A 15,540-nucleotide genomic window follows, 5' to 3' on the forward strand; every position below is an offset into this window, starting at 1 on the left:
GGAGCCTAAGTTGAGCTCCACCTTGTGCACGTGGCGTCATCATTCAGCAGATTTTCTGCTGGAAAATATTTCCAAGTTAGAGCCGAGTTGAGCTTTATTTTGTGCACGTTTGGTCACTCCGTTCCCCATCCTTGACGTGTATCAATATGTATGGGGATGTTTTGGTCACTCCTTCACAAGTTTACTTTCTATTTTACCCTTAATAATACTGTATATTAACATTATTAATTATTAATTAAATATTGACATGACATTCCCACGGAATGATTGAGTCTTGTATAACGTACCACAAATATATAAGGGTGACACATTTTGGTCGAACACATTATTATATAATTGTGATTCATAATCTAATGTGATCAATAATTAAGCACATTGACACATTTAACCTAGATGCTCAATTTTCCTATTGTTTTCTAAAAATATATATATATATATATATATATATATAGTCAAATATTTTGAAAAAGAAAAATCAGTGATATAATTAAAATAGGTGGAGTTTATTTATTTATTTAATTTTTTTATGTCAGAAAAATAGGTAGAGTTATTGAGACAGTCAAATTTTTAATGAGCATATTTTGAATTTTCTGCATTAACCAATTTCTTTATTCTTTTTTTTTTCTCTGAAGAAGCAATTTCTTTATTCGTTGACATTTTCTACACTCGTCTTTTCAAAACGGACAGCAAACATGTGGGTATGTCCAAATTCATTAACTATTAAATCCCAAGCATTCCTAATTTAGTTAACAAATTATACTTTAATATCACATCATAATTTCATTAATACATTTCTCAGTTGAGGAACCATCTACCGAATTGAGGTCTTATCCACTAAATTATCATCGAACTCGTTCATTTAGAGAAATCAAAATTAAGTAATAGAGAAAGTGATACAAACCTCATGCATAAAATTGTATTCAATCTAATAATTAATTATAAATCCCAACTTGCGATGACATCGATTCTTTAAAAGTTGTTTCATTGCTGTAGCATGAAGGAACCGACCTCGCATAGATCTACTGGGTCGTGGAAGAAATTCAGACCCTCAAAGAATGCAATAAAGCGATCTAGATCAAAAAGATTATTGTAAGAGAAATCAACAAAATCGTTCATGTAATCTCAAGGAAAGCAACATATATATATAAAAGTCTGGGGACTACAGCTTTTGCATATTTAATTGGCTTTGTATTTTGGTTAAAAACGATTTCACTGGTCTTCAATACAATACAAAATTTTGCTAAAAAAAAAATTGTAAGTCTGAACATAGCTCGATGAATAAGATACTTATTACTATCTTAAAAGGAATACTTGGATCTCTTGAATTAAAAAGAATAAATATTTCAAAATGAAAAGCTTTTGAAAAAATACTAATAATTAATAATCGAACTTAATAAAATTAACCGATAAAAGATTAGAAATTTAATGACCCACGTGATTAAAATCTCATAAGTTGCTACCAAAATGGAAAATACATGCATAGAGAGATTGACCAAAATGGATATATTTGATGTTTTTTTTTGAAGGAATATTTGATGTTGAAATGATTGTTATTTAATGATATTGATTGACCATTGGGTCCACAAATAATAAATTTTTTGACTTCTTTAGACCTCTTTATTATTATTATTATTATTATTATTATTTTTTTTTATAATTTGAAATAATAATGTTGTTGTTCGTTGTTCGTTGTTCCAGTTCAAATATTCCATTTGTCAGAGAAGAATTAATTTTGACTCTTAAGCCTTTCGTTTTCGTTTTCCCCAAAATTGAATCCGCCATTTTTGGAGAGATGGTGAGATGAAAGGTCAAATGGCGTCCAATGGAGGAAATCTCAGAGCCGAAGAATTCTTTGTGTGCCACACAAACACAAATCCAAGAAATTTTCGCTTAACAGAGCCACAGATTAGAGAGAGGAAAACAAGAACAACAGAAATTGAGCGTTTGTTGTTCTTTCTCTACGAATTCTTGCCATTAAACTTCTATTTTGCCGTTGGAATCGCGGATCTCTCTCTCTCTCTTTCTCTTTCTTTTGGTTTTGTATTTATTTATTGTTGCCGTTTGATTAATCGCTGTGAATACCTTTCCCTTTTTTTTCATCTGCCGAACTTTATAGGGGAAAGGTAGTGCGATTTCCGCAGGAGATTCGGATTTGAATCCGCAGAAAGAACTAAAAAAAAAAAAAAAAAAAAAAGCATTGCAGGAATTTGAATCTTGTTCGAATTTGGGGGACTACCTAGGTTTCGCTCGAAATCATCGGCCGTAATCATGGATCTCGGGCGAGAATTTTTAGTGGCTCTGTTGTTATTGTCGTTCTGTTTTCCTGGCTCCTGCAATTTGGTGTTCGAAGTGCAGCACAAGTTCAAGGGTCGAGAGAGGTCTCTGAGTGCATTGAAGGCTCATGATGTTCGTCGCCATGGTAGTAGGCTTCTCTCCGTCATTGATCTCCAACTCGGTGGCAACGGACACCCTGCTGAAACAGGGTTAGCCATTTTCTCTCATCGTAAATTCATAATTTCCTCTTCTGATGATTTGGTTTTTATGACGAATTTTAGTTTGTTGGATGTGATCCTGAAGTCTCTGTTATATCATATTTCAAACGGTTCCCGAGTTCCATTGTTAGCTGGTTTCGTGCATACTAAGATCATTAAATCTATGATTTATACATCTTGTTTCATCCTTAGGTCATAACTTGAGACTACTTTTTATACGTTTTATTTAATAATTCCATTCTGCTTAGAGTGCCAATCTCCTTAGAATCATATTATACTCTTATATTTCTGATTAGTTCTAGATTATTATTTTTTTATTAAGCTACACTTTTAGGTGTTGAGGTTTGGGTTAGGATGATATAAGTGCCACCCCACTCTATTTAATATTATAAAATGAATTATTAGAAGACTTGTAAAATATATGTTACATAGATATGTGAAATCCATTTATGGAAATTTGTTCTCATGAACCATTTAGAACCATGATAAGGGGCTAAATTGTTAAATTTTGAAATCCAAAAACCAAATAGAATCCTAACACAAACCTCTGGACCAAATTATTATGAATTACATTACCCTTATTATTTTGAAATTTTTTCTTTTCTATCTCAGTTCTATATTTGGTGCATCTCCATTGATGGTCAAATGAAAAAAGAGATGATTTGGTCAATCTTAAATAGTTTATTTCTACAGTCTACTACTCCTTTTCTTTCGTGTTAACTCCTTTGTACACTTGGGATGTTATATGGTTTCTTTTTTTCGTTTCATAAAGGTTATACTTCGCCAGAATTGGCCTTGGAACTCCTCCAAAAGATTATCACGTGCAAGTGGATACAGGGAGTGACATTTTATGGGTGAACTGCGAGGGTTGCAGCAATTGTCCGAAGAAAAGTGATATTGGTGTACGATTCTCCAACATTGGAATTTTTTTGTAAATTGGTTGATTTGATTAGATTTCTCAATCTCTTATGGATCATGGTGAAAAAAAAAAAAAACAAAAACCATTGATTGTTCAATTACAGGTAGACTTGACACCGTTTGATCCAAAGGCCTCCAGCACTTCTTCCTTGGTTACTTGTGATCACCCATTTTGCTCTGCCACTTACGACGGTCCAATCCCAGGTTGCAAGCCAGATCTACTCTGCCAATATAAAGTTATCTATGGGGATGGAAGCGCGACGTCTGGATTTTTTGTGAAGGATAATATTCATCTCGAACAAGCGGTTGGGAACGATAAAACTGCTGTCACTAATGGCAGTGTGATATTTGGGTAATTATTTTTTCTTTTCCTTGTTGTGAGCCTCTACGTTTATCGTTACAACTTCTTGAACTGTGCATAATTTGACTTAGGAGCATACGGCCATACAATGTGATAATTGGTAAAGGAAAAGTGTCTTATATGTTTATATATAAAAGGGTAATATAGACCAAAACTTTTCACAGGGTGTTATAGAATCATAGATATAGTCTCTCTATCATATATGAATTTAAGATATAATAAAAAAAAGAGTTATTTCTTTGATACCGGCTGAATTATGGATAAACTGAAAAAGTATACTCCCTTACTGTACTGCTACATTCAATCAACATTATTATTATTGGCTAAAAACGTCTATTTTAATCCCTGTGATTTTTGCATTTTGAAAGGATTTGTTAAAGAATGAGGAATATTTCAACTTGCTATTCTGAAGTGCTATAGCATATATGCTGTTCATTTCATAGGTTCGTTGTTAATAGTATTGAATGTTCTGTTGAACCTTTCTCCTGCCATTCTATTGGGGATTGCTAATAGTATTGAAAGGTAATATTTTGACTATTACTGGTGATCTTCTATCACAGTATTCATGCAATGGTTCAATCACTGCGTTCTGCATTTTTCTTTATTCTTTTGGTAGATCTGAGCATGAAATCAGAACAAAACAAGTTCAATTAGCTAATTCTGTTTTTACTTTTTTTTTTTTCTCAATTTGACTTGTGTGCTTTAGGTGTGGAGCTAAACAATCTGGGGAGCTCGGTACGTCGTCTGAAGCACTCGATGGGATAATTGGTTTCGGACAGGCAAATTCATCTATGATTTCTCAGCTGGCTGCAGCTGGGAAGGTGAAAAAAGATCTTTGCACACTGCTTGGATAGTATAAAAGGGGGTGGGATTTTTGCCATTGGAGAAGTGGTGGAACCAAAAGTGCATACCACACCGGTGGTACCGCATCAGTACGTGATCTGGCTTCAAATCTTACTTCTTGTGATTTGCATACATTTTCAAACTGTTTACCTCATTATCAATCATATTTTGTGCCTTCTATATTTACGTCCTGTTCTTTGAAGATTCTAGTTAAGATTCTAGAAGTTGATAAAAGAAATTTGACAAGTTGCTTTAAAAGTGAGTACGTTGTCCGCCTTCTAGTTAAGATTCTAGAAAGTTGATAAAAGAAATTTGACAAGCTGCTTTAAAAGTGAGTACGTTGTCCACCTGACTTTGTTTTATCCAGCTACCTATTTCATTTTCTCGTTTTCCATATGCCTACCACATTTCGTGTCAAATTAGTCCATATTTATTCAATAGGTATATCATGTCATTGTTTAGTTAACAACGTCCACTATTAAAAGTTGAATTACCTCGACCTTTCAAGGCCATCTAACGAGGCTTGGTGTCTATTTGAAACTTTGAAAGTTCGAAGACTTAATAGATATTCTCGTGTACAGGATCTTAGCCATCTTGCTTCTATTCATCCCAAGGAAGTTTCTTATGTTCTCACATTCTTTCCTTTTTCCATACACAATTTTCAGGGCTCACTACAATGTTATGTTGAGGGGAGTTGAAGTAGGAGGCACTGCTCTTGATATTTCTGTTGGACTATTTAGTGATTTTAGAAGAGGAACAATCATTGACAGTGGCACAACACTAGCTTATCTTCCTGAGGCCGTTTACCTGCGATTAATGAAGAAGGTATTGACTAAAATGTTAAACTCCTCCTTAAGTAAGCTTTTTCGTAGTGAAGACTAAGTTTTCTTTTTCAAAAAAACATGTATTCTAGATCCTGGCCGCTCAACCGAATCTCGAACTACGTACAGTTGATGACCAGTTTACTTGTTTTCAGTATTCTTCAAAGTAAGATTGCTTACCCTTGCTGTTTTAGTATTTTTACAGTCTGTTAATCTCTGAAGTATGATGCACTATATATATATATTTCAAGTCTGTCACTGGTTTTTAGAAATTTCCATTTGGTTGATACAAATTCCTATTCAATGACAGTGTTGAAATTTAATAATATAATAGTGTGTTTATGTTTAGAAAATATTGTATTACATGGATTGATGTGTTCTGAAGGTTAGATATTCAATTTTCCCCAAATCAACCATATATCCAAATTAAAAACTCACTCAGTCCAACTACAAAAGAGAAGAAAGAAGGGTTAGGATTTTTCATACGAGTAGATTATTCAAAGATCTGATAAGTCGTTAGAGTTAGACCATCATGAACAAAGAGAGATCTGATTAATAAGATTTTGATTCCTGTGTCATTATTCTGTTGTTCAATTTCAGTAGTGACACTAAGTATTTGATTGAAATTTTTTTGAAACATTGGAGCGGAACCGAAGAACAGTGTATACTTTGGGGACCAAATGATATAATCGTAGCTGAGACTCTCTTTTGTTTGTACTGTTTGCAGTGTGGACGATGGATTTCCAACGGTGTCATTCGAATTTGTGGACTCCCTAAATTTGACTGTTTACCCTCATGAGTATCTCTTTCAGATTCGGGTAAGTAATCTGCTTTTTTTTAGCCATTTTTGCTGTTTATCCTCATGGGGATTGTTCATATTTTGATTTTTCTCGTGCTTTTTATAACCATATTTCACTTTCTAAGATTTATAAGATCCAGTTCGATAACAAGTCTTTTTTTAAGCTTCAAAAATTAATTATACCTATATTTTCTTCAAATGCTATTTGTTTAAAGTTTTCAATATTTGACCCTTTTTTTATTTTATTTTACCTAAGAAGCACGGGACACGGGACACGGACACGACACGACACGGACACGGCGATACGCCAATTTCTAAAAACTTAGGACACGAACACGTTGGGGACACGTTATCTTTATTTTTTTATTTTTAGATAATATATGCATATGAATTGATTATAGTAACATTTTTGCATAAATTAACTACACAAATTGAACAAAACAAATAAAAATGTAGTTAGCATTACAAAATCCATTATCCATTATCCAACCTACATTACACTTTAAATTTAAAAAGAAGTAAAATCGTTCTTTCATACAAGAAAAAACTAAAACTTTCATCATCTCATCTCAAACTTCTACAATGTTTTCATGTTATCACCACTACGTCCACTACGAGAGGATGGTAGGGTTTTTTTGACTTGGTGTGGAAGGCATGAGGAAAGTAAACAAAACGAAGAAGAGAACGATTTATGGTTTTTTTTTAAAGTTTTCTTTTCTTTTTTCAATTTTTTTATTCAAAAAAATTTGGGCCCAGGCATGTTGGGTCGTGTCCCGTGTCTTGCCCCGCGTGTCCTCACGTGTCTGGGGCATGTCCATAATTAAAAAAATAATAATAATAAATTGGACACGCCACGTGGCGTGTCGGACACGTGTCCGAAGCGTGTCCCGACGTATCAGTGTCCGATACGCGTCCGATACGGACACTCCACCTAAAATGGAGTGTCCGTGCTTCCAAGTATTTTACCACAACAACATCTGAGAGTGGAATTTGAACTCACGACCGTTTGGTTTGGACTAGATGCCTTAACCATTTGAGCTAAGCTCAATTAGCTCAAATGATATTTGGTCTTAGGATTTAAAATACCTTCATAGAGATTATAAGACAGATTTAAATCTCCAAGAGCTTTTATGATTGTCCTATTTTAGTCCCAAAATTTTCAAATACTTTGTTTTTCATCAAAACTATGCACGAAAGATAGATTATGATCCTTGACGCTAACTTTTTGAAAATCATTTTGTAGAACTATGATATGAACACTCCCCCAGTCATATGATGGATATACGAACAAGTATTTGAAGTCACGTACAGCAATAGGGTTGAATGTTAAAGTTTGAAAACACATCTAGATTTTTATTAATAGATCAATAAGACATCAACAACAATAACTAAAATATACTTGAAGAGACTAAAAAGCATAACATCTAGGAAGTCTAAAGATCAAAACAAGATGGAGGGCAAAATCTCAAACATCAAAAGAAAATGTTTGTAAATAAACCGAATCTTGCTAAAATAGAAAACTAAAAACAAAAACGTTACCAATCTGGCTTTGCAGGAGGATATGTGGTGTGTTGGGTGGCAAAACAGTGGGGCTCAATCCAAAGATGGAAAGCAAGTCTTTCTCTTGGGAGGTATCTTCTTTTATCTTCGAATGGAGAACAAAATCTTACCTTCTAACTTTTTACCTATATAATCTTTCCGTTTTAAAATATGAACTTTTGAATATAATTTATTTTAATCTAAGACGAACTAAAAAGGCAATTACCCCTCTTCTTTCCCTCGCTCCGTCCTCGATCCTCATATTGTCTGTTTTTGTAGATTAGATTCTTTGCTTTTAACTCCCTTTTCATGGCTTTTTAATTGCAGACATGGTTCTTCAAAACAAGTTGGTTTACTATAATCTTGAAAATCAGACCATTGGGTGGACTGAGTACAACTGTGAGTATCTTTCAATCCTAGACTTATTTCCTTCATTGCTTTAGTTTAATAATATATTTTATTCGCCACTGTTCTTCACAATTTTAAGATGGACGAACAAACCGGTTGAATTCAAATATTACATAGTTGGATTCATTATTTAACCAGGGAAAAATAATTGTTATTAGTACATTTGAATTGAACCCAAATGCAAACACCCCATTTTTTCTATATAATTCATATATTTAAGTTCATCATCGAAAATCATAGAAAGAATACTTCTCTTGTACTCATTAAAAGAAAAATAAAACTTTAAGATATAATAATAATTGTACCTGTAAATGTCCAAATACTCTCTATCCCAAAAAGTTCTAGCTATTGAATTGTTTTTTTAGTGCATAGCATTATAATATATATGAGTAGGGCTCAAATCTTCAACTTACTGAGAAAATTACTAATGTCATAATTGTTAAGCTTAAGCTAGGTTTAAGTTGACCGAAGAATTGAGTTATTAACACTAATATTTGATTTGAGAAGTTTGCTTATATTTTCACGAATAGGTCATTTTTTTCTCAATTAATTTAACTCATTAGCTTAAGTCTCATCGGATAATCATTTCATTTTTAGTTTTTCGTTTTTTAAAATTAAGCTTGTTCCTCATAATTTCTTTACCATGTACTTCACATTTCTTTTTTTTTTTTAAAAAAAAAGTTCGACTTCTTAGCCAAATTCCAAAAATAAAATAAATTAAAAAAAAACTACTTGTTTAAATTTTTAGATTTTAGTCAAAATAAATTTTTTAAAATTTACCCATCTTATTTTTCAAATTTTAACTTAACAAATATGTGGAAATAATATTTATAAACTTCATTCTCAAAAAATAAAAAACAAAAAACAAAAAAGAAGGGATCATTTGATAATCATTTTGTTTTTTTTAGTTTTCTATTTAAAAAATCAAGCTTATTTTTGCACAAATTCATTAATAAGTTTTTCACATTCTCGTGAAGGCATATTTGAATTCTTAAAAAAAGAGAAAAAAAAAAGTTTTTGGAAACATTTATATATATATATATATATATATATATATATATATATATTATATATATAATTTGGTCTAAATTTTAAAAATATTTCTAAAACCTATATAACAAAATAAGGGAGTGTTCCTTATTTTTAAAAACAGAAAATATAAAACGAAATCTTCATCAAACTAGCCTAAATATTTACGGAAAGAAGTCATAAATATTATAAATATATATTTTGTTTTTATGATTGGTGACCCACAGGCACTTCAGGAATTAAATTGAAAGATGCAAAGTCACAAGAAGTTTACACAGTCGGGTACCACAAACTGTCTTCAGCATCCAATATAGTGATTGCCAGAATACTCCCATTGTTGATAGCTTTCACCTACTTTTTTATCCAATAGATTCTTTCCAACTCCCACCCACATTCTTTTACTTTTGTAGTACCATAATCTAATTTTTTTCCCCCATGAAAATAACTAATTTCTTGAGAACAAAACAAAAAAAAAAAAAAAAAAAAGAGAACTCAGAGCTCCTTTGTTGTTTCCTTGAATATATATTGGAAGAGCAAAGTCCGTGTGGGTATAGTATATATGTATATTTGTAAATGCCAACAATGGGATGATTGTAATTTGCTATAATGGTAATATTTGACCCTTTATCTCGAGTGTATTCATGTATATATGTATTTTTGACGAATTAAATTTTTGTCTCTAAGATTTGAACTTAGTGTTTATTCGATATGTGGAGTTTTTAACGGTACACATACACTTAACACTTTTAATCTCTAGATTTGAGAAATGGTTTTAAATGGTCCATGAAATCATTTGAGTGCTAATTGACTAAGGGAAAGAATTGCACAACAATTATTTGTTGATTGAGCTTGCCGAAGTGGTAAATTATATTAATATATATTATTTTTGATGATTAAGTCATACGGGTTGACTTGTTTTCTCCCCTCCCTTTTCTTCCTCTAATGATCCGTCGCTGACGCGGATGTTGTCTTGAAATCTCCTCCCTCCCTCTTCTTTCTTCTTCTCCGCCCCTTCATTCCAAATCTATTCTTTATCGACAACACAGACAAAGTTCATTGGAGAAGAAAGAAGAGAGGGAGGAGATTTTAGGGTGACTTAGTCACCAAAAATAATTAATATTAATATAATTTATCGAGCATAATAAGTAACTGTCAAGTCATTATTTCCATTAGTCGATTAATGGTCAAATAATTTTAGGGACCATTTAGAATTATTTTTCAAACATATGAGATTAAAGGTGTATCTTTTAAAATTTCAAGAACCAAATAGACATTAAACTCAAACTTAAAGGACAAAACATGTATTTGTCTTTTTTTTCGTCAAAGTTTTTTAGTTTGAATTATAAATTTATTTTCTTGAGCTCCAAATTTAGATTATGGGTAGTTTACGTTGCCACACCGTTAACTAAGGTCTATTATTAAAAAGATGTTAGTTGATTGAGCAATGATCCAGTAGACATGTAGTAGAAGGTAGTAAATTAACAAGTTTTCTAGCAAGTAATTTTACTTCCAAAGGATAACACATGCAATATAATTTACATTCTCCAATAATCAACAATCTTTTCCTAGATTTTCTTTTCTCTAGTACATTAAGATGGTTTTCTCATAGTTAATATATTTTAGTCATCAACTTTAAGATATTTTTTTAGAATTAATATTATATTACCAAATTTCTTGAATTAAAATATTTTTATTTAATGGTGCAACTATTCCTAAAATTTGAGGATTAGCTCAACTAATTCAAGTTGTTTTCTAAGTTTGAAGGTGTAATTGCTTATACTGATATATATATTTTTGTTTTGTAAGAGGGAGGAGAGGGTATAATTAACCATTATATTCGCCCAAAAATAAAAGGCAATGCAAAATCCATAAATTACATATATAAAATAACAATAATGAATAATTTGATTTTGACTGAAATATTAATTTCTGTTTTAAGATATATATGTTAATTCTAAACGACAACGTTTTGGGTAGTGAATATAATACAGGGCGTACCTTAGTTTTGTTGCATTTACAGTGTGGCACTCAAAAATTGTACAACGAAATAGAGGATTGCCAGCAATAGTGCAAATTGGTATGCGTCTCTTTGGAAGTTGTCCTCACCTTGAAAGAACTACATACAAATACATTCAAATTCGATGACCCTTATAAATTAAAGATGTGCTTGAGAGTGCTTTGACCAAAAGTAATTAAAATTTTATTTTCTTATAATAAGTAAGTTTTTGAAGCACCTTTTAGTAAGCACTTGAACAGAAATCACTGCTTTCTGACACTTTTTTAAGTGTAAACTGCTTCTAACATGCTCCCAAGCATAGCTTAATATAAGAACTAAATTCGGAAGTTGCTCTACCTATGAGGTACACGACAAAAGAATTTAGTGGTTTTTTCGAAATCTATTTCGAAAATAGTCTTCTATTTTTCATTTCAATTTTTTTTTTGAAAGATAAGAAATCTAAAAAAAGATTTATGAACGTCTGTAAAAATGAAAAACAAAAAGTACGAAACTACTACTTTAACACTCCTTTTTAAAAAATTAGAAACCAGAAATATTAAACATTACGAAAAGACCCATAAAGATGAGAAAATAAGCTGGTTACCAACCATATGTTAAGAAACCGTGACCAATTTAAAGACCCGTCAAAATGAGAAACAAAAAATAAAAATACTCATCAAACACTTACATTTCGAAAAACTACTAAAAGACCACAAAAATGATTAATAAGGAAGTTTATTCCATGACCAGTAGAATAATATTGGTGCAAATGGGAAGAGTAATTTGGCTGATGAAGATAAATCAAAAGAAGCATTAAGAGCACTGACCTTGGTAGGATCACCAGAAGGGTCAGGGAACATCTCCAAGTTCTGTTTCTCAGTAGAGATTCGGCCTGTGAGGCTGCTGACAGAATCGGCCAAGTCTTTTCCTGCCTCGGCGGAGGCAAAGAGATAGCGCGACGCCCAGAAAAAGGCTTGTGAAACAGCGGAAGAACCCGACACGTCCCAACGCTCTTCGTGTTCGATGACTTGGCCACTGATCTGGTTTAGAGTGAACTGTGAATCAACTTTGATGATCAGATCTCCTCCTATGGCTGCAACCAAGGATTTAGGCTTCCCTTTGATTGTCCACTTGATGTTCAGTATTCCTGTTGATACCATCACCATTTCTTGCACACTCTGTTGTTTAGAACCAAACATCTACGGATTAATTATTGCGTGTTCCGAGTATTGAGATTTGGGTTAGAATTCTATTTGGGAGTTTGAATATCTTTGTCATTACTCATGAATGCACAAACTCGGTCATGAGCAGTCTCTCTCAAATGTCTCTAACATCTCTTTAACAATTTCACTTCCTAGCATATCTAACCACGTTCCTCTTTTGTTTTGTGTCTTTATTGAACTATGTTCATGTTTGCTCTAATATCTCTTTTTCTAATTCTTAGGAATAATTTTATTCTCTAACCTTTCTCCCTAAACCTCTCTATATTATTTTATAAATATGAATATAATAATAAAGTTTAATCTATATTTGATTTCATAAAAAAAAGCTACATGATTGGTTTAGACAATAAAAATTGTAATTTTGCCATTATTGTATATTAGATTAAAAGGATACTTATTAAACCAAATAAAACTAAAAAAAAATAAAAAATTGATCAAATATGTTTTTATTTCTCTTTTTAAAACAAAAAATAAAACCTATTGAGCAGTTTATAAAACAAAAGAAATGGTAAATAAGAAAGGGTGTTTTTTTTTCTTTTTTCCTTTTCATATTTTTAGTATTTTCGAATATGTGTTTGATAGCAGATTTAGGAATGGATGAATATGTTTTTAGTAGCAGATTTAGAAATTGACATCAATTTAAAAAGTTACTCAAAGTGTTTAGTAATATATTTGTAAACTAGTGTCTAAATATTTAGCTCAATCTAAAATATTATTAATTAATTTATTAATGTAAATGTTATATATTTTTTATAATTATTAATTTACAATATTATATAACTTATAATATATTATATTTTACATATTTAATTTTAAAAAAAATTAAATTAGTTTATATTATGAAATATATATTTATCAAAGTTTTTATCTTTTCAATATAATGATGTATTTTAAAGTTTTAAATTTAAAATCTAAAAACATACAAATGTTATATCTTTTAAAAAATAAATATGTCAAATAGATATTAATTGAATCATTTGATATAGTAAATTTGAAAAAAAAATAATAGTTATCCAAAAATCCTTAAAAAATAGTATAGAATTATATTGTTTTTAAATTGAAAAAATGTCTTTAAAAAGTAAAACAAATATATATATAAAAAATAATAAATAAAACTAAAGGTCAAAACAAAGGAATTATCTAGAAGCAACTTCTCCGTTTGAAGAAATAGACCACTAATAATGGAGTAGTTTTCCCTCTCTCTCTCTCCAATTTACCTTACAAAACAAAAACTTACTCTCCATTCCCAAGAAATAACTTCAAATTCTATTTTTTGAAATTCAAAAAATTATTTTAAATTCTTTATTCTGTTTGGATTGAATAATTTAAAATTAATATAATTAAATTTAGAGATTCGCAAGTGAAAGAAAAATTAATAATACAAAATAAGTTACTTTAAAATTCAATGAAACCCTCCCATCATAAGTCATTCCTACTCTAAATAGTTTTTTTCTTTTTTATATATCGCGAAAATTTAAACTCATGAGGGTCGAAAATAAGTGGAAATTTATTCCACGCATGAGCTAAGTTTTTCAACTATCTCGAATTAAAAAGAAATGTGTTGTGAAAACAGGACGGTTAACCAACACGTAATAAACTCGAAGCTACCAAACAGACCACGAGTTCTAAATCTTAATGAATTTCCCCCTCAAATCCAAAATCCCTCAATATTTTCACAGTATCTTCCTGGCTCCATCATTAATTATCGCTAGTTTCTGAAAGAAAAATGGAGATATGGATTCAGAAGTGAAGATTACCGTAGTTGGATTCTCCAGCGCACTCTTTACCCAAATTTGCCTTTTGTACTTCTCTCGACCAGTGAATTTCCTAACCGGATCCTGCACTCACACCATTCAATTTTCAATCACTTTTTTGCTCCATCGATTTCGATTTTCAAATCACAATTTCAGAAATCGCAACATTTCGACAGTCATCAACAACAAAGACCTAAATCAAATCATCAATTGAAATTTTAAAAATACAGAGGAATCGAGACCTTGTACTTGACAAATACAGCAAAATTTCCGAGGGAGCGATCGCCTTGGCGAAGTTGAAGAATATCTCTCGCAAGTTGTCTGGCTGTGGATTCAACCAAGGGACTACTGATGCACTCGAATTCGTTGCAAAGCTCGCCGAAATCCATGCCGTCGACGATCTTATCGGCCTCCGATCGTTCGACGGTGGATTCCGCCGTCAATTGATCGGTGCTGTTCGAGTCGTTCGCAGCCGCTGCAAAAACGAAGCCCTAGCGCTATCAGATACATCCAAAAAATCGCGATCGAGGAGAAAAACATGGAGAATAAGATTGCAGACCTCTGAGCGTAAAAGCATGGCGGCAGTGAGGAGGAGGAACGGAGAAAGAAATTGCGGCGCCGCGGCGGCGGAATATGGCGGTGGCCGCCGTCGCAGAGGCAGCGGCGAGAGAATAAGGAGAGGAAACGCAGGTACTCATCTCTCCGTCCCATTGTGTTTCCAGGCCATGAGTTTACTTGTGGTTCGAGTTTCAACCTCCAACAGCTATTGATTTTTTTTCCTTTTTTCTTTTTCTTTTTTCTTTATTGGCTCTATTTTCAAGTTTTTTCAATCCGACTGGAAATTTAAATTCACAAGTCCTAATCAACAATACTCAGGATTATAATTGACCTCTATTTTCAAATTTTAGATTCATAAATGTTGCCTTTTACTTAAAAAGAATATCGTTTGAATTAAAAAATATCCACAATTTATCAAAAGTTTCAATATTACTCTGAATTTTCATAACGTTTCAAGCTTATTAATATGTTGTATAGATGTGGTAATTAATGATTCATTTGTCTTAAAATTCTTCTCTCTCCATAGAGTTTTTTTCTCCATTGTCTATTTAATTTGGTCCTGATCTCCTTTTACATCTCCTCTCTTTTTTGAATTGACACTCATTTCAGATTATGCCATGTCAATTTTTCATTTAAAATATTAACAGATATTACTCAAATTATATTTTTGAAACAAAGGAATAGTATTAAAACTTTTTAAAGGAAGAGAGATATTATATTTGAAACAAAGTAAAGTTCAAGTTTTTTTTTTTTTTTTGTAATTTAGACTAAAATTTTATAAACTATATATTATAGTCCA

At 31.7% G+C, this 15,540-nt stretch overlaps 2 protein-coding genes across 5 annotated transcripts; one reads left to right on the top strand and one right to left on the bottom strand.

The window, feature by feature from the left end:
* The first annotated feature begins 1,692 nt into the window (after positions 1 to 1,692).
* On the top strand, positions 1,693 to 9,701 carry LOC111023874 (aspartic proteinase 39). The gene is given in 11 exon segments (XM_022301372.2): positions 1,693 to 2,483; positions 3,265 to 3,394; positions 3,515 to 3,762; positions 4,478 to 4,595; positions 4,597 to 4,703; positions 5,280 to 5,439; positions 5,528 to 5,601; positions 6,163 to 6,253; positions 7,790 to 7,865; positions 8,101 to 8,172; positions 9,438 to 9,701. Coding segments are annotated over 11 exon segments (1,434 nt in total). The 5' UTR covers positions 1,693 to 2,268; the 3' UTR covers positions 9,581 to 9,701.
* Positions 9,702 to 11,097: 1,396 nt separating this feature from the next.
* LOC111023878 (transmembrane protein, putative (DUF2358)) lies at positions 11,098 to 14,993 on the bottom strand. Of its 4 annotated transcripts, none has more exons than XM_088125008.1 (5): positions 14,743 to 14,982; positions 14,426 to 14,658; positions 14,187 to 14,267; positions 12,034 to 12,405; positions 11,098 to 11,326 (listed from the first exon to the last, which is right to left on the bottom strand). In XM_088125008.1, exons 1-5 carry the CDS (start codon positions 14,879 to 14,881, stop codon positions 11,225 to 11,227), a joined length of 927 nt encoding a protein of 308 aa, XP_087981134.1. In that variant the 5' UTR covers positions 14,882 to 14,982; the 3' UTR covers positions 11,098 to 11,224. The 4 variants fall into 4 exon arrangements, with proteins under 4 accessions (XP_087981134.1, XP_022157067.1, XP_087981132.1 ...); XM_022301375.2 differs by having other exon boundaries at positions 12,034 to 12,384; positions 14,743 to 14,975; XM_088125006.1 differs by lacking the exon at positions 11,098 to 11,326 and adding an exon at positions 11,396 to 11,563 and having other exon boundaries at positions 14,743 to 14,993.
* Positions 14,994 to 15,540: the final 547 nt, after the last annotated feature.

Source organism: Momordica charantia (assembly GCF_013281855.1).
Source record: "Momordica charantia cultivar OHB3-1 chromosome 6 unlocalized genomic scaffold, Mcharantia_2.0 BLBB01000006.1, whole genome shotgun sequence".
Lineage (NCBI taxonomy): Eukaryota > Viridiplantae > Streptophyta > Magnoliopsida > Cucurbitales > Cucurbitaceae > Momordica > Momordica charantia.

What these genes read in the sequence shown, in the direction of transcription:
- LOC111023878 (XM_088125006.1), bottom strand. Translation starts at nt 14,881, where the DNA reads ATGAGTACCTGCGTTTCCTCTCCTTATTCTCTCGCCGCTGCCTCTGCG. An exon ending in CCATGCTTTTACGCTCAGAG is followed by an intron (nt 14,659 to 14,742) that starts GTCTGCAATCTT and finishes TCGTTTTTGCAG; the next exon opens with CGGCTGCGAACGACTCGAAC. An exon ending in CTGTATTTGTCAAGTACAAG is followed by an intron (nt 14,268 to 14,425) that starts GTCTCGATTCCT and finishes GTGTGAGTGCAG; the next exon opens with GATCCGGTTAGGAAATTCAC.